Here is a 23,481-nt window from a genome sequence, read left to right as displayed (position 1 = left end):
TAGGGGAAAATAGAATCAACCACCCTAACCATTTAAATGACAGGGGAAAACCAAGATTCACCTCCTAATGTAGGCTCAATTAACACAAAAGAGAGTGTCAATGCATAACCTAGTACAATGGGATGGATTACTTGGACTTACTTCTCCCTCACCTCCAATTTAAGAGGGTTTTAGGCAAGTAGATATATAATGTAAAGCTGAAATATAAAGAAAAGATAACGTGTATTGAAATAGAAAAGGAAAGATGATAAATCTTATGAAGATAAGATAAGATAAGATAAGATAAAATTATTAATGTCCATGAAAAGCCAAAACGGTTTATGGGACTGAGCATACAAACAGAAGAGCCAGCCAAGCAAAGGCACCAAACGATGACTGAAAATGAAACAAAAAAACAACAAGAAAGAAAGACAAGGTAAGGACTAAGGATCCTTCATTGTCACAAATAAATCCGTAATAGAGAGGTACATCCGTGGACAATCCATAGTCTTCAGATGCCATGAAGAACCCCTATAGGACTGATGTTGCCTATAGAGACTAGTACAATGTCTGACAGATCTGGGACATGAAGTAGTGGAAGGCCTTCTGAAACCCCATGGAGGAGACAAGGGAGAGAAAAAGGTGGTAATGAGCTAATCAGAAGTTCGTCTTTGATGAAAGGACTGTAGGGTATTCTCTTGAAGATGGGTGGCCTCCTAAAGATAAAGTGCTAAACATCGCTGATCAATATAATTGAAGAACATTGAGAGAGAAGAACAATCTCTAAAAAGGCAATAGAATCTCCCTCTAATCTCATAGTAATGAGGACAACTAAATATGAAGTAAGTCTCGGTCTCAGCCTCCATCAGAGTGCATAACTGGCATAATCGATCAGCCTGATCCATATGGTGATTAGTTCAAGCCCTGAGACGATGAGAACCAACCCTAAAAGAGCCCAAAGAGAACCGTAATGCATGATTCCAATGTCGATAGAGATAGGTAGGGCGAACAACAATACCATCCTGAATAACAAGAAAAAGCTTAGCATAAAAGGCCATCTTAGGTCGCAAACCACCCAGGGGATGACACCAAGTAGTGGTAATATACTACCTATAGATATCCTATCTGACATGCTCATTCAACTCTTGACAAGAGGGAAGAAGATGAGCTAGGGAATCTAGCAAAAATTGATAGGGAGGAAGATGATCAATCTCAATCTCGATTGAACCCAACAAAGAGGTGGCCTGAGCGTACCAACATCTTGATCTAGCAAAAGTGTTAGATCTCATAATCTCCAGCGAAGAACAATATGCCAAAAAAGAGTATCTATGTCGGTCAGCACCTGTCTCCATAAAACCACAAAGCCGATGAAGAAACCAAATCAAGCCAAAAATAATGGCAAGTTTGAGAGGATGAGCACCAAACTCCACTAAAACAATACTATGAGGGGTGAATCTGTGACACCTAATGATATGACACAACAATAGTGTCTGGACCCGCTCAATAGGAGTCCAATCAGAAGCAATAAGAGAAGGTCCCCAAACCACAGAACCATAGAGGACTATCAGACGAACCAAGGAGTCAAAAAGGGACAACTTGGATGAAATATCCTGAAAATGATGCCTGAACCATTATCTCTCCAGCAAAGCCAGGGATCCCATGCCCTTACTGACTTGGGACTAAATAGTAGGGCTCAAACTGAAACGTGGTCTTGAGAACTTCACACCAAGATACATGTAAGAGGTAGTAATCTCAACCTCCTTCCCCTGGAAGAAGAAATGGAGATGAGAGGTCTTTAAACAGTTAAAGACCATAACCTATGTCTTAGATAAATTGACCACAAGTTGTCTCTAAGTACAAAAAGAAGCAAGACTATCAAGGAGTCTCTGTAAGCTATCGGGAGAAGAGGCCAAGAGAATGACATCATCAACAAAGAGGAGAATAGAGATTAGAACCTGATGTAAATAACACCCATCTCCTGGTTGAGAGGATTTCATAAGGAAATCCTCCAACTTGTCAATATACAAGCCAAACAGTGTAGGGGAGAGAGGACAACCCTGCTTCATGCCAATGGTGCTCTGAATCAGATCAGAAAAGCCCTCCGAAGTTCTGTGAAATAAAAACCTAAAAACATGTTGTCAAACAATCTGTGAAACTACCCAATTCCATAACCTAGAGAAAAAAGTGTGAGATCCTCAAAACCTAAAAATTGTTTGATTGTTTGGCAAAGCCAATATTTCTCAGTAGGGATAACTTTAGGCATAAGGGATGCAGTGCATACCTTCTCAATAGTCTCTAAACACAAAACACTTTCTAAATCTCTGAAGTTTAGCAAAAAGTTTATTTGAATTTGCCACATGCTCTTCCTCCTGAGACTTGCAGCATGCAAAATAAAGAGCTTTTATTTTTTTTATTTGGGGGGTGACCTTGGTAATAGAAAATAGATAATGCTAGCAAATAGAATTGAAATAGAAAATAGATAATGCTAGCAAATAGTAGAAGTAGATCAAACATGAAACAATGTAAATATATGAATATGCTCTTGAATTTAGAATGTAATCAAGTATGCAAATGCAATAGCCTTGACTTGACTTCAAAAACCATAAGAAAGGAAATCAAAGTAAACCACAACCTTTATAAATGAATGTGCTTGAAACTCGCCTTAAGATTGAATGGAAGGATTAATGTAGAAGATGTCACAAAGGATCTTGAATGTATGAAGGAAGATATTGAATGTTGAAAATGCTAGATCTTGCATTAACTCCTTCAATTTCTTGAATGCTTGAATCCTTGATCTTCTATGGAGAACTTTTTTGAATGTCATGAATTCTTGAAGAGTGCTTGAGTTCTTGAGAGCTAATGCACATGAAGTAATACTGTGAATGCATGTAGCAAAATGAGACAAATGGATGGGTTTATAAAGGGCTCATAATAACTTTCTCCCACATGCCAATTGTACAGAGAATTAACACCTCGGATCAAAATCTGAACTTGGGACCTAAGAAGTGGACCCAAAATAGGTCCCAAGAAGGGACACACTACATCCTTGATTTGTATAGAAGGGATGGCTATGTCCATGATTGACACACTACATCCCTACTAACTAGGCCTCATGATCTCTGAGAATCCCTCAAGGTCCTAAAACAAGTCTTAGCCTTCATAAATCAAGTGTAGTTTTTGAGAAAAGTCCTTTTTGGTGTAGAAAATATATTTCGAGTGATTTGATGAAGGGAAGGGGGAACCTAAGTGATTAGATCCTACCCTAAGCTTTGTGTCAAGAAATAGGAGCATTAAAGAGGATTTGTTAGGTCCTAACCAACAGTTGCCTAGGAGAACTGAGAAGAAATGAGTAGAAAGGAGGAGAAGTACAAACAAATAATTACCTCACATTAAATGGGTCTCAAACCAACATGAAATTGGGGCACTTTCAATTTAAGGTAATACGTTTATCCCGAACTTTAGTGAGAGTGTGGGTTAACCCACACTCATAGTAAAGTAGAGAAGAGTGAGAAGGGGAGTCTAACAAATTACAACAAGAGAGCATCACTTAGTCAAAGGGTCATGCACATATATGTCTGGAATGCATTACCGGTATATGAGATTTAGTAAGTTTGTAAGTGTTACTCATATACGAGATTCAACATATATTTAGATGTGTTACCCATAAATGAGATTTAACAAGTTTCTATGCATGACCCATATATGAGATTTAGCATATGTGTTTATGTGTGCAAAAGATATGAAGCAACAATACATAGATATGAGAATAACCTAGAAAGTGTACCAAGCCCACAAGGCTAAAGTACTCTAAGCCATGCTCAAAATCCATAGTTTTCTACCCCATGATTGCCAACAAAAACTATGTACAAGGAGGGTGTATGTATGCCTCCCTCCTTATCATGTCTATATAATAGACATATAGACATGAGAAGGAAGAGAAAGAGGATACCTAATTCATACAACAAGATATCCTTATGCAACAATGTGGGCTATATTCAAAGCTTATGGTAGTAAACCTTACCGTCTAAGAGCATAGACAATCATGAAAATGATATATCACTTATGGAAGGAGGATACTCAAAAGGGAGAAATATTAATGACATGGCATCTACCTAAGAGGAGTACTTGATCAATATATCATCTCCAAGAAGAGGGGAAGAGGAGAAAGAATGTGTCTAGTCAACCCCCTCTATGTAGGTGGAATATAGATCGTTGGATGAAGGATGCCAAACTTTAACCAAAAGAAAGGGAAAGTGTATATAATGGGAATAACCTTACTTGATAAAGAAGAGGTGACAATCTAGGCCATACACCTCTTGCAAAAGAGAGAATACATAGTCAAGACACAATCCTTCATAGAGAAAGAACAATGTCACATAATAAACAAGATCCACTTAAGCCCAAGGAAAGTAAATGCTTAGAGAGAGAGAGAGAGAGAGAGAATATACAAAGCCTCTTGTCCCCAAAGCGTGAAGCAAGAAAAAGAAGTCTATGGTGGATTATATATAACAAAATCTTGGAAGATATAATGATGAGTTGTAAGAAAAAATTGATATACATCACAAGATATACAATTCCAAACAACATTAGATGCTAGAAATGATATCACATATGAAATAGACTATAGATGATTATGAAATGGCAAACATTAAAATCCAAGGTGTAAAAAGACATTGCTAGGTAGAGACACACGATCTTGCATGTAACAACGCACGACATACCATAGATAAGAATGTGCCATAAAATAATACAAACCTATAGAGAAATGAGATAGAGAGATGAAATGATCCTACAATATGCCTTCTTACTTATTACAAATAAAAAATAAAGGGATAACAAATCCTAGAGAAAAGAGAGATAAAATCCAATATATGTCCTAAATGATAGGTTATTTATAATAAAGATGCACTTACAAGCATAAGACTGCACTTAGGATGCTAATCCCTGCATAACACAATAAATGCATGCAAGAGAGAACATCAAATTATAAGAGAATGCAAAATTCATAAAGAATATTGGATACATTGAAGAAGGGAAGGACACATTATTCTTCCCTAAGTGGTTTCAATTTACACTAGACATGTAATTTGAAGAAAACATAAGATTGCACTTGGGATGTTACCCTACAAGTAATCACAATGAATGAATGCAAGAAAAGATGTCATCATAAAAGGAAAACAAGTCAGCAAAGGGAGATAATGGATCCTATGATATAGATAGAAAGAGGAAATAGGGCTTGTGGTCCCCAAGTCAGGAGATGAGGGAAATGAATTACAATATCACAATTTGACTTGTTGTGGTAATTATCTCCTACTTCTCAATTGATGAGCTTAAGGGGCTTTCTAATGAATGGTTCATAAGGCACAACACTTGGTGAAGGTTTTGCAAATGGGATTGCAAGCTTTGATTTTAACCATGGAGGAAACTCTATAGTCAAGCGTGCTCAGGCTGATGTAGTACTGGGATGGGTGACCTCCCAGGAAGTTCCAATGCTTCACCCCTGTAAGCATCACGTAGATCCGATGAGTGCTAAGTGTTCCATTTATTCTCATGAGAGATGGATTCATGTTGAATCACTACTCATGAAACAGAGGTCAATGAGTTTGACTCAAAAATCACACAGTTAAATCTTGATAACAATATCACAATTTGACTTGCTGTGGAAATTATCTCCTGATTATCAATTGATGAGCTTAAGGGGCTTTCTAATGAATGGTTCATAAGGCACAACACTTGGTGAAGGTTTTGCAAATGGGGTTGCAAACTTTGGGTTTAACCATGGAGGAAAAAGTGTGCTCAAGCTAGAGTAGTACTGGGATGGGTGACCTCCCAGGAAGTCCCGGTGCTTCACCCCTATGAGCATCACCTAGATCTGATGAGTACTAAGTGTTCCATTTATTCTCATGAGAGATGGATTCATGTTGAATCACTACTCATGAAACATGGGTCAATGAGTTTGACTCAAAAATCACACAGTTAAATCCTGATAACAATATCACAATTTGACTTGCTGTGGAAATTATCTCCTACTTATCAATATTATGTTACTCACAAAGTAGGACAATGAGCTCCCAAAAGATAGGCTCTCAATTGTGCAAAACTAGGAGCAACATAATAGGGATGCATAAGTATCAAGTAAAATGATCATGAAAAAGATACCATTCATCATCACAAGTTATATGTGTTGGATTACTTATAAAAGGTAGGATGTTGAGGGGGAGGGGGAAGGCAATGTGTGAATCGATATCCTCTAAAAAACTCTAACCCTTAATAAAATATGTAATTCCCGTGTATGTTTCACAACTCGGTAAACAAATATCATCAACCACAATACTAGAAAGAAAAATAATAATTTTATGTAGGCTAAATTGCATGAATCATGAGAACATAAACCATAAAATCATTGACACATAACACAAGTATTTGGTCACACTGAAACCCTTGATTGGATGGAAAATTGCCGCGAGGACGGTACACACAAATACATCACTACTACAGTAAGAGGGTGCCTCATGCACAAAATGCAAACAACCCATATTCAACAAGAAGTATTATAGAATAATGCAACACCATAGAGAAAATTAAAACAAGAAAACATCACAAGATATACAATTCCAAACAACATTAGATGCCTGAAATGATATCACATATGAAGTACACTATAGATGATTATGAAATGACAAACATTAAAATCCAAGGCATGAAAAGACATTGCTAGGTACAAACACACGATCTTGCATGTAACAATGTATGACATACCATAGATAAGAATGTGTTAAGAAAGTATACCAAGCCCACAAGACTAAAGTACTCTAAGCCATGCTTAAAATCCATAGTATTCTACCCCATGATTGCTAGCAAAAACTATGTACAAGGAGGGTGTATGTATGCCTTCCTCCTTATCATGTATATATAATAGACATATAGACATGAGAAGGAAGAGAAAGGATACCTACTTCATACAACACAAAGATATCCTTATGCAACAATGTGGGCTATATTCAAAGTGAATTGTAGTAAACCTTACCATCTAAGAACATAGACAATCGTGAAAATGATATATTACTTATGGAAGTAAGATCCTCAAAAGGGAGAAATATTAATGACACGACATCTACCTAAGAGGAGTACTCGATCAATATATCATCTCCAAGAAGAGGGGAAGAGGAGAAAGAATGTGCCTAGTCAACCCCCTATATGTAGGTGGAATATGGATCCTTGGATAAAGGACGCCAAACTTCAACCCAAAGAAAGGGTAAGTGTATATAATGGGAATAACCTTACTTGATAAAGAAGAGGTGATGATCTAGGACATACACCTCTTGCAAAAGAGAGAATACATAGTCAAGAAACAATCTTTCATAGAGAAAGAACAATGTCACATAATAAACAAGTTCCACTTAAGCCCAAGGAAAGTAAATGTTGAGAGAGAGAGAGAGAGAGAGAGAGAGAGAGAGAGAGAGAGAGAGAGAGTATACAAAGCCTCTTGTCCCCCTAGCGTGAAGCAAGAAAAAGAAGTTTATAGTGGATTATATATAACAAAATCTTGGAAGATATAATGATGAGTCGTAAGAAAAAATTGTTGGTCATGCACAAAATGTAAACACCCCATATTCCACAAGAAGTATTATATTATAGAATAATGCAACACCATAGAGAAAATTAAAACAAGAAAACATCACAAGATATATAATTCCAAACAACATTAGATGCTAGAAATGATATCACATATGAAGTACACTATAGATGATTATGAAATGACAAACATTAAAATCCAAGGCATGAAAAGACATTGTTAGGTAGAGACACACAATCTTGCATGTAACAACGCATGACATACCATAGATAAGAATATGTCATTAAATAATACAAACCTATAAAGAAATGGGATAGAGAAATGAAATGATCCTACAATATGCCTACCTACTTATCACAAATAAAAAATAAAGGGATAACAAATCCTAGAGAAAAGAGAAATAAAATCCAATATATGCCCTAAATGATAAGTTATTTATAATAAAGATGCACTTACAAGCATAAGACTGCACTTAGGATGTTAATCCCTGCATAGCACAATAAATGCATGCAAGAGAGAACATCAAATTATAAGAGAATGCAAATTCATAAAAGATATTGGATTAATTGAAGAAGGGAAGGACATATTATTCTTCCCTAAGTGGTTTCAATACACACTAGACATGTAATCTGAAGAAAACGTAAGATTGCACTTGGGATGTTACCCCACAAGTATCACAATGGAATGAATGAATGCAAGAAAAGATGTCATCATAAAAGGAAAACAAGTCAGCAAAGGGAGATAATGGATCCTATGATATAGATAGAAGGAGGAAATAGGGCTTGTGGCCCCCAAGTAGGAGACAAGGGAAATCAATATTATGTTACTCACAAAGTAGGACAATGAGCTCCCAAAAGATAGGCTCACAATGGCACAAAACTAGGAGCAACATAATAGAGATGTATAAGTATCAAGTGAAATGATGATGAAAAATTCATCATCACAAGTCATATGTGTTGGAACCTGAAAGAAACAAAAATAATTTTATCTATGCTAAATTGCATGAATCATGAGAACATAACCATAAAATCATTAACACATAACACAAGTATTTGGTCACATTGAAACCCTTGATTAGATGGAAAATTGCGGCAGGGACAATACACACAGATACATCACTACTATAGTAAGAGGGTGTCTTGTAAGGGCTTAGAATGTGGTGTCACTGCTGGTGACTTACTCTGCTATGGGTAATACAATTAGATCTGTAAGGATCTACCTTGTGAAAGGATTTTATAACACTATACAAAGTGTGTACTCAATTAAGAGATTTACAATCATATTATATTCAAAAAGGTGCAAGGATTGATGGAGTACCAAATATCCCAATAACAAAGTGAAAAGATTTGCTCCAAATGTTCCCTTAAAATAATCTCATCAATGTATTCCATGTAGCAATGGGAAAGAGTTAAGATTTGTTGTCGTTGAAATGGCTACTTCAAAACAAATGGAATGAACTCAAATACAAAGGTTTGGCTACGTCTTCCATTTTCACATGAAATCTCTAAACTTTCGTGTCTATTCAACTGATTTGGGAGGGTTCAAAATTATTGAAATGCACTAATTTTATCCCCTTCTCTTCCTATTTATAGTCACTCTATATTTGTAAAACAACAAAACAAACTGAGTGGTGGTTGCATAGCTAAATCTTAGACAAAAAATTGTCATCATTTTTATGCCAAGGAATTAATTGTGTTAATGGGCAACTTGAACGCCAAATGTATGATAGAACTAGATACAGTAGAAAACAAGGTCATTGGGGAAGATGGAAAAGTTGTGGAGGTGAAATAAATTACTATGCTACTACCAAATGTTTGTTGTGCACCATGCATGTTGGCAAAGGGATTTATTTTCCTAGTTAGATATAAGAAGTTGTGCCAATTGCTTGCTTTAACCACTTTAATGATAAAACTTCCATGGGGTTAGTATATATAGTACATAGACTATATATCCTAGCCCTATTTTCTCTTTTCTTCTCCTCACATATGTCACCTTGACCATGTTAGCAAAGAAGCCAAATGCTCCCCCCATTTTTACCTAGATACACATATATGTATAAAAAATATCTAGTCTAGTACTACCTAGAAAAATTGAACAGTAAAAAGTCTCTCCAACTCTAAAAGATGTTAACAAAAAAAAAAGATATAATATTTATATGTTATACTTTATCTCGTAATGTATAAAATTAAATCATTTGTATAATTATATTTATATTCATTATTTAATTTTATATTATTAATTTATCAAATTTTCATATTAGTTGAGTGTAATAATATAGTTGTGATGTTTTATTTTAAATCATTATTTCTTCAATTTTTATTTTTATAACTTTAGTTTTTACTTTGATTATTTTATTTGTACTTAAAAATTAACAGTAAACATTATCATATATAATGTATTATCATTAACATTTTTAATGATTTATTTGAAGAAATAATAATTCAGTACGTAGGTTAAATATAATAAAACCTAAATTTACTGTATGCAATCAATAAAATTAATATATTATTTTCCATTTCTATGTTGATATGATGATTAAATGGTGTTATGTCATTCGAAAATATGAATTTGTATTCTATTGAAAAAATTTAAATTAACAAGCTTATGTCACTATAAAGAACATAGTACTATGCATTTAGAAATGTGATCAATTGTAGTGGAATAAGTTTGCAAATAGTAGATGTAAACATTTTGATGCTGAGATGAGATTAAACCAACCCAAGTACTGAAGCAAGTGAAGCCCCCGAACAAAGAAATATAGATTGGCCATATGCTCCCTAGAACTTTGTAACACTATCTATTATCAAAGCACATACATATGATAAGAAAGCAGCACCCGCTAGGTATGTGAGGAAAGAACCTTACAATACTGAGCCCAAATAAAATAAAATGTGTGCTCATTGTCTAATAATACTTCAAAATGTACATAGTGGCATTTAAGGTGACAATATGTCATCTAAGACTCTGTAACAACATAAAGGAAGACGAATTGTCAATCTTCTACACCAAAGTTTCATTAATATCCCAAGACAATGGAGATTGCATGAACAAAACAATGATAAAACTTGTAAAATAAACAAAGGCACAAGCATTCCCTAAGGACATTATTAGTGTATTGTACTAATGATTAACGTGTTTCTTATGATTCATGTTAATTATCTTGTCGCATTGGATTAGATTTGCTCAAGAGAAAAAGGTTCCCTTTAATGCATTACCTTTGCATATCTTCCAATCGGCTAACCATTGCACCTTGTTGGATGCAATTGCTAGTTAATAAATGTTGAAAAACTTGAATTTGACGGCTGGATAGCATGTTCCCTCATTTGGAATCATTCAACAAAATTCAACCATTATTATCTTGCCCATAAATATTTTTAAAAACTAATGTGTAAAATAGAAATTGAGAATTATTGGTTGATAAGATCCACTTTTTAATTTAACTTTCTAGTTGTATCCACATGAGATAATAATGACAATCTCAGGAGCATGTCGAGGTAAACTAGATTCTTTAGCGCCGAGGCTTAGATCAGACTTCACGTACGTTTTTGTTTCATTCTTATTGCCAACTATCATATCGTCAAAGTTCATAACGCAAGTCTGCACGTTAAGTAAATGCACATCTTTTCTAGCGTTGACAAAGCACCAAACTTGTTGCATGTGTTTATCGATTGGACTTGCTTTATTTACCTTTTTTAAAGTTAACCATTGTCCACTAGATTGTTTGGCTAAAATTAATCTTTAATGACCCAATTTGCGTTACACTCCAATAAATCATGTCCCCTAAATGCTTTAATTACACCATAGTAAAAACAGAATTCCCACGGCTACTTCATTTGTACGTTACAAATGTTGCGTTAGATTCATCAACGAGCCCACAGCATCTTCAACTGCAATCGCTTGTTTTTAACTTTCTGCAGATCCTCTGAAATGTTGACAATTTCTAAACAAACAATTTATAACTGGACTACATAATCTAAAATCTAAAGATTGATTCACATAAGTGACTGTGGCATCAAAGTAATGGTGTTTGGAATTGCAAATAACCAAGATCATAGTGGATTCAACGATACTTGAGCATGTGTAAAATTTCAAGTATAATAGCTTCTTATAATATCAAAGTTTAAGTAATCATTATAAGTATAATGTGTATTGTTTCTTGTTTCTGGAATTGACTCTACAAATTTTTGAATTGACGTTTGGGTCACCATAGTCAAGATGAATGAAAAATAGATTAAGGATATGTAAAATGGTTGGGTACAGATTCTTAGAAGACCATTAATGCATTCAACCATTAGTCACCTCTGAATTTTGTCAGCATTTATTTTTGTCCCACTGTTATCATAATCATCTGATATCCATAGATTCAGAATTCATTTGACATTGTTTACCATTTCAAATTTAGTAAAGCACTGAACAAAGGAACGTGGATATCATTAACTAGGACACGAGTATAAATGAACATAACAATGACAACGCAGGAATGCCTCTGAGCTATTGTCATCCAAAGACTGACAAATAGGAACCATTTCTACTCAAGAACTGCAGTAAATAAAACAAGATTGTGCCACCAGAAAATGGCGTTTCCAAATTACCTCTTTAAATCTTAGAAGTGAAAAAATTGTTTGTTTAAGGTCAGATATTACAAGTGAATGAATTGCTCATTTAAATCTTACAGAAGGACCCACATTGCCAGCATTTTTATTTCTTGCAAGTTTTGTATTTAAAGAAGCCTACCCATATGTGCACTCTTTATGACAGACCTCTTTCACAAACTACAATTGATTTTGCATTAGTTGAATCTGTCAACAAATGGCTCGAATTAACATGTGATGAAATTTATCTAGACTCCCAGAAAACAATATCAAAATCCTAGAAAGTAGACATGTAAAATCAAAGTAATTTCTTAAAAATAAAAACGTTATAAAATCAGTTATCAGTTCGTTCGTTCAATATTTATCTATTTGGACAGCTTGTTGTAGTGGATTTCTGCTGTCAGTTCTGTGTTTATCTTTTTTGGACAGCATTTTTATAATGGTTCTGCTGTCACTTTTTCATATCTCTTTGGACATATTTCTAAAGGGGTTTCTGCTGTCACTTAACATTTCTTTCTTGATGGACAACAGCTTATTGTACAGGTTTCCTTGTCCCTTCAAAACCTGCTTTTCCCCTTCTATCAAAAACTTAACTCCATATTTTATTGTAACCACATAATGTAGGAGCAGCTTTCCTGTATAATATTTAACTCTTCAATGAAATTCACAGTGAAGGTAACGATCTAAAAGCAAGAACTCAGAAATGAGGATAAAGTATGGTAACATGTTCTCTAGAATGTGGATATCATATGAAAACTGTACAAGAAAAACAAGCGCCAAAAGCTGTAACATTTGATCATAACACACAAAATTACTTCTGCTTATACTAGTCAAGCACAGGTGTCCTAGATGCAGAAACTACTTTAAGGCCATCCATGTCTTCCACATTTCAGATACTAGCAACAGAGATATATCTCAACTAACCAGAACGGTAAATATTTAGCAATCAACAAAAAGGAATATTGCTGCCATAAAGACCCGAGTCATACCTATAAAAAAGTAACAATTCCATTGCAGCATATAACAGTGCATGCAACATGGGATGTCATATGATGAAGAAAGGTATTGCAACAGATAGAAAACCCTTTAACAAACCAAGTTCAGCCCTGCATAATAACTAATTAATCTTTCAAAATTTTGCACGTTCATATAACTCATATGATCAGTTTATGTTTGTTCTGCATCCAAAGAGAAACAATAATCAGAACTTACTTGTAAAAGCAAACGTGAAAGGAAGCCCTCTTAAGTCTTTATTCAACACTGACCAAAATCAGTATTGAATTTGCTAAGACAAACACATAGGAGAAAGGTTGTTGCCTGATATTTAATATTGCCCCTGCTTACACAAATTCTGTGCTTAATGCGACCTAGATCTAGATGGAGAAAGCTAAGACCAGCTCCAAAAAAGTTTTAACCAATCTATAATTCTAAACCAGCAGCAGAGACTTAAGGATTTTCATATTCTGCTTTCTCTAGCTGGGACCTATACTAGAGTAACAGATCAATAGAGTAAGAAGAATTGTGGAAAAAGGAAATGAGAAATTCCTAATTGATGACTTGTGAGGAACTGACAGACAAGGAAAATGAGCAAAGATGTCAACAATTAGGACAACAGGAAAAACATCCTACCGGACAGGGCTACAGTTAAATCATTTTCCCCATACTTTGATAAGCTCTATAGACCAATTGGGTCAAATGGACACATGCATTCATTATCACCCTCATCATACGTCTTTGCACTAAAACTTTTCTCTTCCCAAATATACTGGAGGAGTAAATTTCAGCAGAGGCCACATGGGAAATACTTCTTTCATTGTCATAGATCAATCCCACAAGACAAGCACAGCCATGTCAATCCCCTTCCAAACATCTATTACTTTTTGTGCAGTAAAGATTACCTGGTATTTGTAGTCGATCATTTCCGACAGCCTTTGACAACTTTGCTACTTTTACACTTTTCAGATTTGAATATTTCAAACCTGGATTTGATCCAGCAGTCATATTATGTAAAAAAAAAGATAAAATAATATAAGGTTGCCTTACATTAAAAAATTGTTGCCGCATTCAAGATATGCGAAGTAACATGTACACTATTTTTTGATTAAGTGCACTCCAGAAGGTGTTCATCTTACAATAATAGGTGGCTGGAAGAGCACCTTAGAAAATCCCGTTGCTTTTGATATCTGCATTTCAAAAATTTAGATCAAATATCAAAATTACAATCTGCAAATACAACAAAAATTCCCATTAGCAAGGAAGAACAATGTGATCAGACAGCAATTCACTGATATAAATTTGAAGCAATTTAAACATTCTCACTGTTTGCAGACAAAAGTTTTCAACAAACAGTCTGAAAAGTTACAATAAAACAAAAACATCAGTTTCCACACGGCCAAGTCCATGACCACACCCTGCACAAGTTAGAATGGCATAAAACATGACTTAGAGAAATGCACAATTATTACACCATATAATGCAGGTTGCATGTTAGTAAAAGAAATTTTCTTTATTTAATTTTATTTGGAAAACAACCATCAAAAAGAATTACAAATTTAGTTTTAGAAATTACCACATTACTTTATATAACTTGAAGCAGTTGGCAGGACTGATTATAATTCAACAGTAATTATAAGTCCATGCTTAAACAAACATACTTGACACCACAACACAGTGATGATTTTGAAATTATTCCAACCTAATTTGCCTTGGCCTTGGTATGTGCCTGCCTGAATTTTCATTATAATTTATAATTGAAGAAAAAATTTAAGAATTGCAGGAAAGGCAGCATTACCAGAGCTTCAATGGTTGTAAAAGGTTACAGAAACATGCTATACAATTTCATAAATCATAAAGGTTAATTAGTCAAAAGAACAAACTTTGTGAGTTAATATACAACTCATATACAAGATTTATATTTCTCAATTTATAATATTAAGCCTTGTAAAGTTGCCGAAGGCACCTGTACATTTAAAAGCTGAGATTTCCAAAGAGAGCAATACTGTAAAATTTAAATTGCAAGTTGTGTAAGTATGAAACTCGTGCTTCTTCATTTCTATTACATGTCTCATAATTCATTCAACATATAATTGAAAAAATAATAATCACCCTTCATCATCTCCAAAAAGAAAATGAAGATGCACAAAAAGAATGATGCCAACGGATGCCAAATGCTTCTAAAATGTTAACTGAGGAGACTAGGGCTATTATAGCATAAAACATCAAAGATCTCCTCACCTGCCATATCTTGATTTTATAGTAGGCAATATACAAATCTCTAGGCTGCTGGGGTGAAATACCCAAAAACCACCATAATTTCCTAAGCGAGTCTCAAAATAACTATTATACAAATAGACTCACCTGCGCATGTGCTTAGGCACAAGTTTCTGTTCCTGATAAGATTTTAGTTTAGCTACATATATACATGTAACACAAAATAATCAAATAGGCTAAAAAATAATCATGTAAAAAGTATTCCATATCAAAACCCAGGATCACCATCTGCTGTACAGAACTGTACTCTGGTTGAGCACTCACTACTCCCTCCCCAAATGACTCGCCTTTAGAGACCCATGTATTCATATCTCCTTGCATACCCAAGCATTCATCTCTGATTACGTCTGTTGCTAACTCTGTAATCTCTATCTTTCTTCAGTGCATAGTGATGATTTTGTGCAGGGTATCCCCCCTGCTTATGTTGAGGCTGTTGATGCCAATTACCTGAACAGATCAATGACAAAGAATAATAATTAATTGTATATGATAAAAATTAAAAGTAGTAGCAAAATAATAAAAATACACTATTATGACCAAAAACAATCAAATGCTTTGCATGCCTTGATTAGAACGCCACGCACTTTGTGGGTATGCTGGTGCCTGATACCAGCCATGTGAAACCCCTTGATTAAATGAATTGCAAGGTGGGCCTCCCCAGTTTCCATTGATTTGATATTGCATTTCCACATGCCCCGGATTCCATGGGGCAGATTGATTTTGCCATTGTGCAGCATGTGGCATAGTATTCCACTGTGCTGGCATACAAGCATGATTCTGATAATAAGGATGTACTTGTTCTGGAAACTGATCCCCCCACCCAGTTGCAATAACTTGTTCCTGAGGGATGAAAGGAGATGTGCTTCCAATTCCACTCTCCCACTCTGAAACGTCCTTCACATTATTCCAGCCTGTTCTACTTACATGCTGAGAACCCCATCCAGAGTTCTCATTTCCACAGCCCTGCCCTGATGTATAGTTTCCCTCTTCATGAGGTGTCCATCCTGAACCAATAGCAGGTACATTCAAACTATTTTTAATTTGATCTCCCCAGCCAACAGAATCACCCACAACATTACCAGCATCTGTCCAGGCAGTTTTACTTGTTATAGTTGAATTTCTTGTAGGCTCGGTCTGGTTACCCCATCCAGAATCCATTTTCTGCTCCCAACCTGTTGAGACATTTTTATTTTCATGGGCTTCCCAGCCAGAATGATCTGCTTGTTTAACATCCCAACCAGCATCTTGTTGATCTCCCCACCCTGTTGGCTGAATATACAGCGAATTCTGAGCACAATTCTTCGAAATTTCAGTTGCATTTTGCTTATTTTCACTCCATCCTATTGGCCCTGTGTTCTGTCCATCTTTTGGGGCATTGTTAGCATTGTCAGGCCATGCATTGGGAACTAACATATTTACAGAAAAATGAGCATTATCCTCAGAAGGATTCACATGATCTTGTGATTCTGGTCTAGATGTATTTCTTCTGCGTCCTTGGCGCCCCCTTGCCCCTCGTTTGAAGTATGGCCTTCTGTAATCCTCTTCTGAAGAAGAATTATTTCTCTCAGGTATCTCACAGTCTTCTTGAATATGGGAGTTCCAGTCAATTTCACCGATATATAGGTCAGAACTGGGTAGAGGAACATCATAAGGTCGTCCATTTCGCTTTGCCCAATACCTCTGCTTGGCTATCTGAAAAGCTTCAAATGCGGCAGAATCATCCCAACGAAGAACATTCTCAAATCCTTCCAATTCATTGTTATTGTCACAAACTTGACTCCATGAGAGACCAACTGATTCACAAAACTCCCTTTCCCAAAATGGTACAGCTGGCTTCCAGGCCCCTAAGAGTAACATCCATGTTTGAATATGTTTAGTGGATAAAATTTGCATAGATGATCACTGCAATGCTCATATAGATAAATCTAATGACTTATTATCTTGCAGTTCACGATGAGGCAGAAGTAGAGAACATAAAGTTGCAGGTACAAACAAATGACAAGAGCAAAAGAAGCACCCGTTTACATATAGTATACATCTCAAGAACATGAAACTTTGAATATTCACTAGCTAATAAAATGGTGTGATCTAAAATATAATAAAAAAATCATTTAACATAATTCAGTAAGCAGATAAATTAATCTTTAATTTGTAAGAAAATGATACTAGACATTCAAACAACAACCAAGGAAACCTAGAGGATTCATCCCAGTAACTGAATCAGATTTTGATGACATGTAATTCAATTGGTCTGATGATTGCCACTGTTCAAATAACCAAAGGGCAGCATTGCTTGGTACACATCTGCATTGGGCCAAAGTTTCAACCTGATACATAAGAGGGTCCAAACTGGTATGTACAACCATTGCAGGTTAGATAATTTAATCTCCAATCTAATTTATTTTTTCTCATATTTAGATCAAAACAAGGATCTTAAAGAACTATGACAATATATCTCAGATCCAATTTCAAGTTCCCCATAGATATACACAACAAAAAATATTGTCATGTGACGAAAGCATGCACTTGATAGATGCATTGGACTTGGTATTCCATGAAAAGTGTGTTCATGTCATTTAATATATCTCACTCAAAATTCACATCACCCACATATTTGTGCAATGCAAACTCTAAAGGTAAGCAGTAGTTTTATCCTCATTTCTCAGGTAATCATATTTGCATTAAAACATCAGAAAATATGTTTTAACTGAACTTTTACCCCAACCAAAATCTTATCCTAAAAGTAAAATCATGCCCTAGGTACACTAACCAACCAGCAGGATTTTACACTAACTAAATCATTTCAACTTACAGACTCTTCATTTTTCCAAGCAATGGGAGACTGAGTTACAGACAGTGACTGCATTTGATTGTGTATGTGCAGTAGGGTCCAAATTGAGATTTTAGGATTTCAGGATTTGGCAACTAATCCTTTTCAAATATGAAGCTAAAATAGAGAGGAAAATTTGTAACATTAAGATACAAAGTTGTGAAGAACGCATGTTAATGGTCAAAATGCAGGTATTTTGCATGATGACCGGGTAACTACTAACATGATTACCAAACTTTATTTAAGATAAGTGTTAGCATATATCCCCTGAATCGTCACAAGCTCCTAAGATTTCTCTCAAAATTGCACTTTGAGGATGGCTTAGCACCTGCAAACTACACATGCTAGATCACAAGATGCCCTCCATCATAAAAGAATACACTCTGGTGAAAAGGAACAATGCTACTGTTTTGTCATGGCAAGTTTAGTGAGACAACATTTCTGCTAGCATTTACCTTCTCCTGCAAAAACTGACCATAAACGCATAACAGAAAGTGTCAGTTAAACCAAAATGTCTTTTTGTCTTTTTAATATAATTGAGTAAAATGCCCTGTATTAGCTTGCCACTTAAACCTAAAAGACGCAAAGAGCACAAAACCAAAACTTCAATACACCTTCAGAAATTGGACTCTGAAAATTCATAAAGTAATGTAATCTATACAATGTTCTACCATAAAAGTTCCACCTCGTTGTAGACACAATACAGACACTCCTGCAAATTCATAAAGTGATGTAATCTATACAATGTTCTACCATAAAAGTTCCACCTCATTGTAGACACGATACAGATACTCCTGCTGTTTTCTCGCCCTATACAGACACTCGTACTTTTTTCTCACCCTAAATTTTGGGGAATCCCATTTGTACTAGTATCAACCCTCTCCAACAAATGTTTGAATATAGCAGCACAGTAAGTCTAAAATTGGTCCAGCTTATCATTACCAGGTATGAAAAATGTCCAGTGTTAGCTCACTATTAAGGTCCAGATGATGCAAAGAGCCCAAACCATTTTCCTAAGGATTCCCATAAAACGAGGCTCTGTTTACACGGAGATTGACTTAATTGGCCACAAAACCTCCATTCATACAAATCATCCTGCTGGTAATGATCCTAAACATGAAGAACCTTCATCTCTGATACCCTCCATACTCTCGTACAAAATAGTTTAAAATAGCATAACAGTACTCGTGCAATGGTCCTAATTTTTTAATACTCAGTGAGGGAAACCGTCCTGTAATGAGCTTTAGTGAATCCTAAAAGATGCAGGGAACTCGTTACTAGGATTTCACGACACACCACGAAAGGAGTAACTATCTTCACCAAATACCCATTTGCCTTCATAAATCTGAGAAACCCCCATCACTGCTTGTATTCACTTTATCTCAACAAAATACCATGCAAATAGAGCATAAGAGTACAGTTTAAATGGCCCTAACTTTTCCAATCCAAATGGAAAAATCCCCGCTGTTAGCTACTAATCGAATACTAAAGGATTCGGAAACGAAAAAACCGAACATTTAAGGGAACCCAATGTTCCATGTATTGAAAATCTAATATAAATGCGTAGAATGTTTAGCCACAAAATTTCCTCCCCACAGTGTACACAGGAAATCCTACCGTTCATCGCCTACGGTAAAAATAGTATTTAAAAAATAAATTTTAAATACTACGAAATTATAATTTTAAAATACACCAGGGAGTAGACATATTCTTAAGGCATTGGAAGACACGCAACACTATTTTTTTTTCCAAACCCTGGCAACACCGCGCGGAATAGGGCTAATCTCTGGCCTGAAAGTTATACAAGGATAGCCGTCAAGATTCAAGAACCCTAGAGGATCCTCGATTCTCATGGTTGACAACGAGAAAATTAACTATAAATTCAAAATGGTTCTAAAGGGGCCAATTAAGTCATGCCACAAGCAGCAAGCCCTAAAGAAAAAATTTGTGACACCTCATGAAACCGCTATGAAAAAACTAAGGGATGCAAGGACCCAAAACGAAACATTTTACGCACCCCATAAAGCGCTCTGCAAATTAAGTTTTTGACTAATTTAGCATCCATCCTGAAAGCAATTACCGAGTGATTTCTACATCAGATAAACCCTGTAGCAAATTACGAAACTGAATGATCTAATTGCTTGTACTACTGCTAAAACCTGTGAAAAGAAATACTGATGCTTACCAGATGATTTGGGCATTTTATTATAAGGCTCCTGGAACTGAACCCGTTTGTTTCCCCACCCCTGTGACTCCCTTGAGCCTTTCATGACAAATTTCACAAATACCCACTACACAATAATGAATTCGGGACACACCCACACCATCAAAGAATCAGGGAAACTACAGTTATACAAGTTTGTATCATGAAGAAAGATCTGATTCTGGGATGAGAGCCTTTAAACAATGACAAACTGGCTGAATTTCCTTCACAAAATCCTACAAAATTCGCTTTGCACGCACGGTGGCCGGAGAGACATATAATAATGGCATTGTATTGTATATAAAGCCCACAGTAAACCACCGAAATCTTAGCACCTACAAAACGATTTTTATTCTTCCTCAGAAGGGATACCCTTGCCTTTCCTATTTCCAACTTAGGTACTACCTTTGTCCATGATTGTGGTTCAAATACTAGTTTAGTCTCGTGTATTTTGTACCACTTATCCCTCTGAATATAGACGATGAATGCAAATCTACTGCCTCTACTAAAATTAGAACTAAGAATAAATATATAAATATATTCAACTCTGCTTAATTTTATATATATATATATTTTTTATTTTATTTTTTTTATTTTAAATTTTAAATTTTTTTTCTAACTCTGTTTATTATAATAGAATTGCAATAGATTAATTTGATAGGATTAGAAATCTAGTGTCTTAACAAAATTTAGAAGAGGATATTAGATAAAGAATAAATAAATTCAACTATCCATATTACAAAAGAACTATAATAGAATTTCATAAGATTAGAAATCATACAACATAAATGTGTCTTTTAATAATAATTTTTTACTTGATTGTTTTTAGATTTTACAGATTTAAGAGATGTACATATATAATTTTAAAATATTAAGATAAATAAATAATTGTAAAAATATTGAAGAATTTTATTTTAATTAATTTTTAAATAAAATTCTATAATATTTTATATAATTTTTATTATAGGTTAAAAAAATCAATTAGAAATTTTTTTTAATAATTATGATTAAATTTTAGACCTTTTTTTTTAAATACTTCAAATCAATTAAAAATATATTATATTTATTGAATTTAAATATTTTAAAAATTCCAAAACAAATAAAATTTACCATCTAAAATATTTATACTTATATGTAATATTAAAAAAATAATATAATAATCAGGACTCGGCACATATTTCAAGCACATTTTCACTCCTAACTCGAAATAAACAGTTGTCACTGTTTGGTGTATTTCAATGTTTATTAGAAAACCGTGATGATTAATAATAATAATAATAAATAATAAATAATTTAAATTAAAAAGACGGCCCTCATACAAACGCTGAAATTGTATTTTCGTAAATATTGCTACTAATTTTTTTGTTTTACTCATTTAAGTTAGGTGGCTTTTTTAGTATCGATTTAAGGAATGTCAAACTTCTTTTTAGGTTGAAAATGAAGCATGTCTCTTACCAATGGTTCTCAAACTCAATAATGTGTTTATGGATGGAATTTAGACCATGTGGCCATCCATACCCTCACTTTATTGACTATTGAAATATCTCGCTCATTAATGGCAACTATACTTACCTACTTATGTGAATCTCCTTTGCAATTTATATAATTTTAGAGGTTTCTTCTTAGGAAAGAGGAAAAAGGATTAAAAGGTTTGAAATAAAAACTTGAAGTTGGGAAGGAAAAAAATCTCAATGAAATAGGTGGAATAATAATTCAAACATAAAAGAGAGGTTTTATGTGGGAAAGATAAAATATTACATAGACATTGTTGTGGGTCAAGGGGCAAGTTATCTTGGTTAGACATTGTGTACTCTTGGGCTTAATTGGATTCAATCAACTTTCTCAATGACTTAGGTTTCGTTGAATTAAGTAGACTATAGATGAACCTATAATAGTGGGTTACAAATTTCAAACGAAGGAATTCATCAATTTCAAACAAATCCAAAAATTTGGACGTTTTCATTACAAGTGTTTCACTTTCACTTGACAATCAAAAAGTTTTGATCGAAAGTCTTTAAACTTAGTGACTTAGTGTTTCAATAGAAAGAGTGGGTTCAATCGAACTCTCTTTTTTATTTATTTTTAATTAAATCGTAGGGGTAATGGGTCTTATTCCTAATAAGTGTCCTAAGGGGTCCTAATTGGTCCTAAGACCCCTTATGGCCTATTAGGACACATTAGGACCCACTCAAACAAATTAAGACCCATTAAAACACATTAGGTCCTACTAGAACACCTTAAGACCCAATAGGACCCCTTAGGACACAATAACTATCATACAACACACTAATGGGTCCTAACATATTGTAAGGGGTCATAATGGGTCCTAAATCATCCTAGGACCCCTTAGAACCCCATTATGGCCCTTATGAAACATAATGGGTCCTAATGCATAATAAGTGTCATAAGGGATTTTAATCAAGTCCTAATTGGTCTTAGGACCCCTTAGTACCTATTAGAAGACATTAGGACCCATTATAACACGCATTAAGACCCATTAGAACACATTAATTCCTATTAGGACAAATTAAGACCCATCAAGACCCACTAAAACACATTAATGTGTCAGAGGACCCCTTATATCTCCTTAGGACCTTTTAGGATCCCTAAGAATACATATTACGATTTCTAAGGATTTCTAAGGGACCCTAATGGGTCTTATTGCATAATAAGTGCTCTAAATGGTACAAATCAAGTCCTAAGTGGTCCTAAGACCCCTTAGTAACCATTACGACACATTAGGAACCATTATAACACATTCAAATCCATTAGAACATATTAAATCCCATTAGGACACATTGAGTACCATTAGAACACATTAATTCTCATTAGGAGTGATGCAAAGGGTTGTGGTATCAAGGTAGGATCGTTATCTTTCTCCTAAACTTCCTCTTGGTACCAACTCTAGGTTGACCAACTTGTTAGTCCTCTTCAAGAGGCCCTAATATCCTAGGTATTGTGTTGGACCACACTCTTGTGTCCTTTCAACATAAGAATCCTTTATCCTTTGTGAAACACAACTTCTCACATC

The 23,481-nt window shown here is 34.8% G+C and overlaps 1 protein-coding gene across 2 annotated transcripts; it reads right to left on the bottom strand.

Moving 5' to 3' along the window:
* Positions 1–15,166: 15,166 nt before the first annotated feature.
* LOC149542520 (uncharacterized) lies at positions 15,167–20,817 on the bottom strand. Of its 2 annotated transcripts, none has more exons than XM_089797453.1 (3): positions 20,433–20,817; positions 16,002–17,261; positions 15,167–15,864 (listed from the first exon to the last, which is right to left on the bottom strand). In XM_089797453.1, the coding sequence occupies exons 1-3, from the start codon at positions 20,515–20,517 to the stop codon at positions 15,749–15,751; spliced, it is 1,461 nt and encodes a 486-aa protein (XP_089653579.1). In that variant the 5' UTR covers positions 20,518–20,817; the 3' UTR covers positions 15,167–15,748. The 2 variants fall into 2 exon arrangements, with proteins under 2 accessions (XP_089653579.1, XP_089653578.1); XM_089797452.1 differs by having other exon boundaries at positions 15,981–17,261; positions 20,433–20,810.
* Positions 20,818–23,481: the final 2,664 nt, after the last annotated feature.

Source organism: Cupressus sempervirens, chromosome 8 (genome assembly GCF_028749045.1).
Source record: "Cupressus sempervirens isolate cs-2001-9-10 chromosome 8, ASM2874904v1, whole genome shotgun sequence".
In the NCBI taxonomy this organism is placed as follows: domain Eukaryota; kingdom Viridiplantae; phylum Streptophyta; class Pinopsida; order Cupressales; family Cupressaceae; genus Cupressus; species Cupressus sempervirens.
Note: the sequence above shows the minus strand (reverse complement) of the source record. Positions and strands in the feature narration are given on the sequence as shown.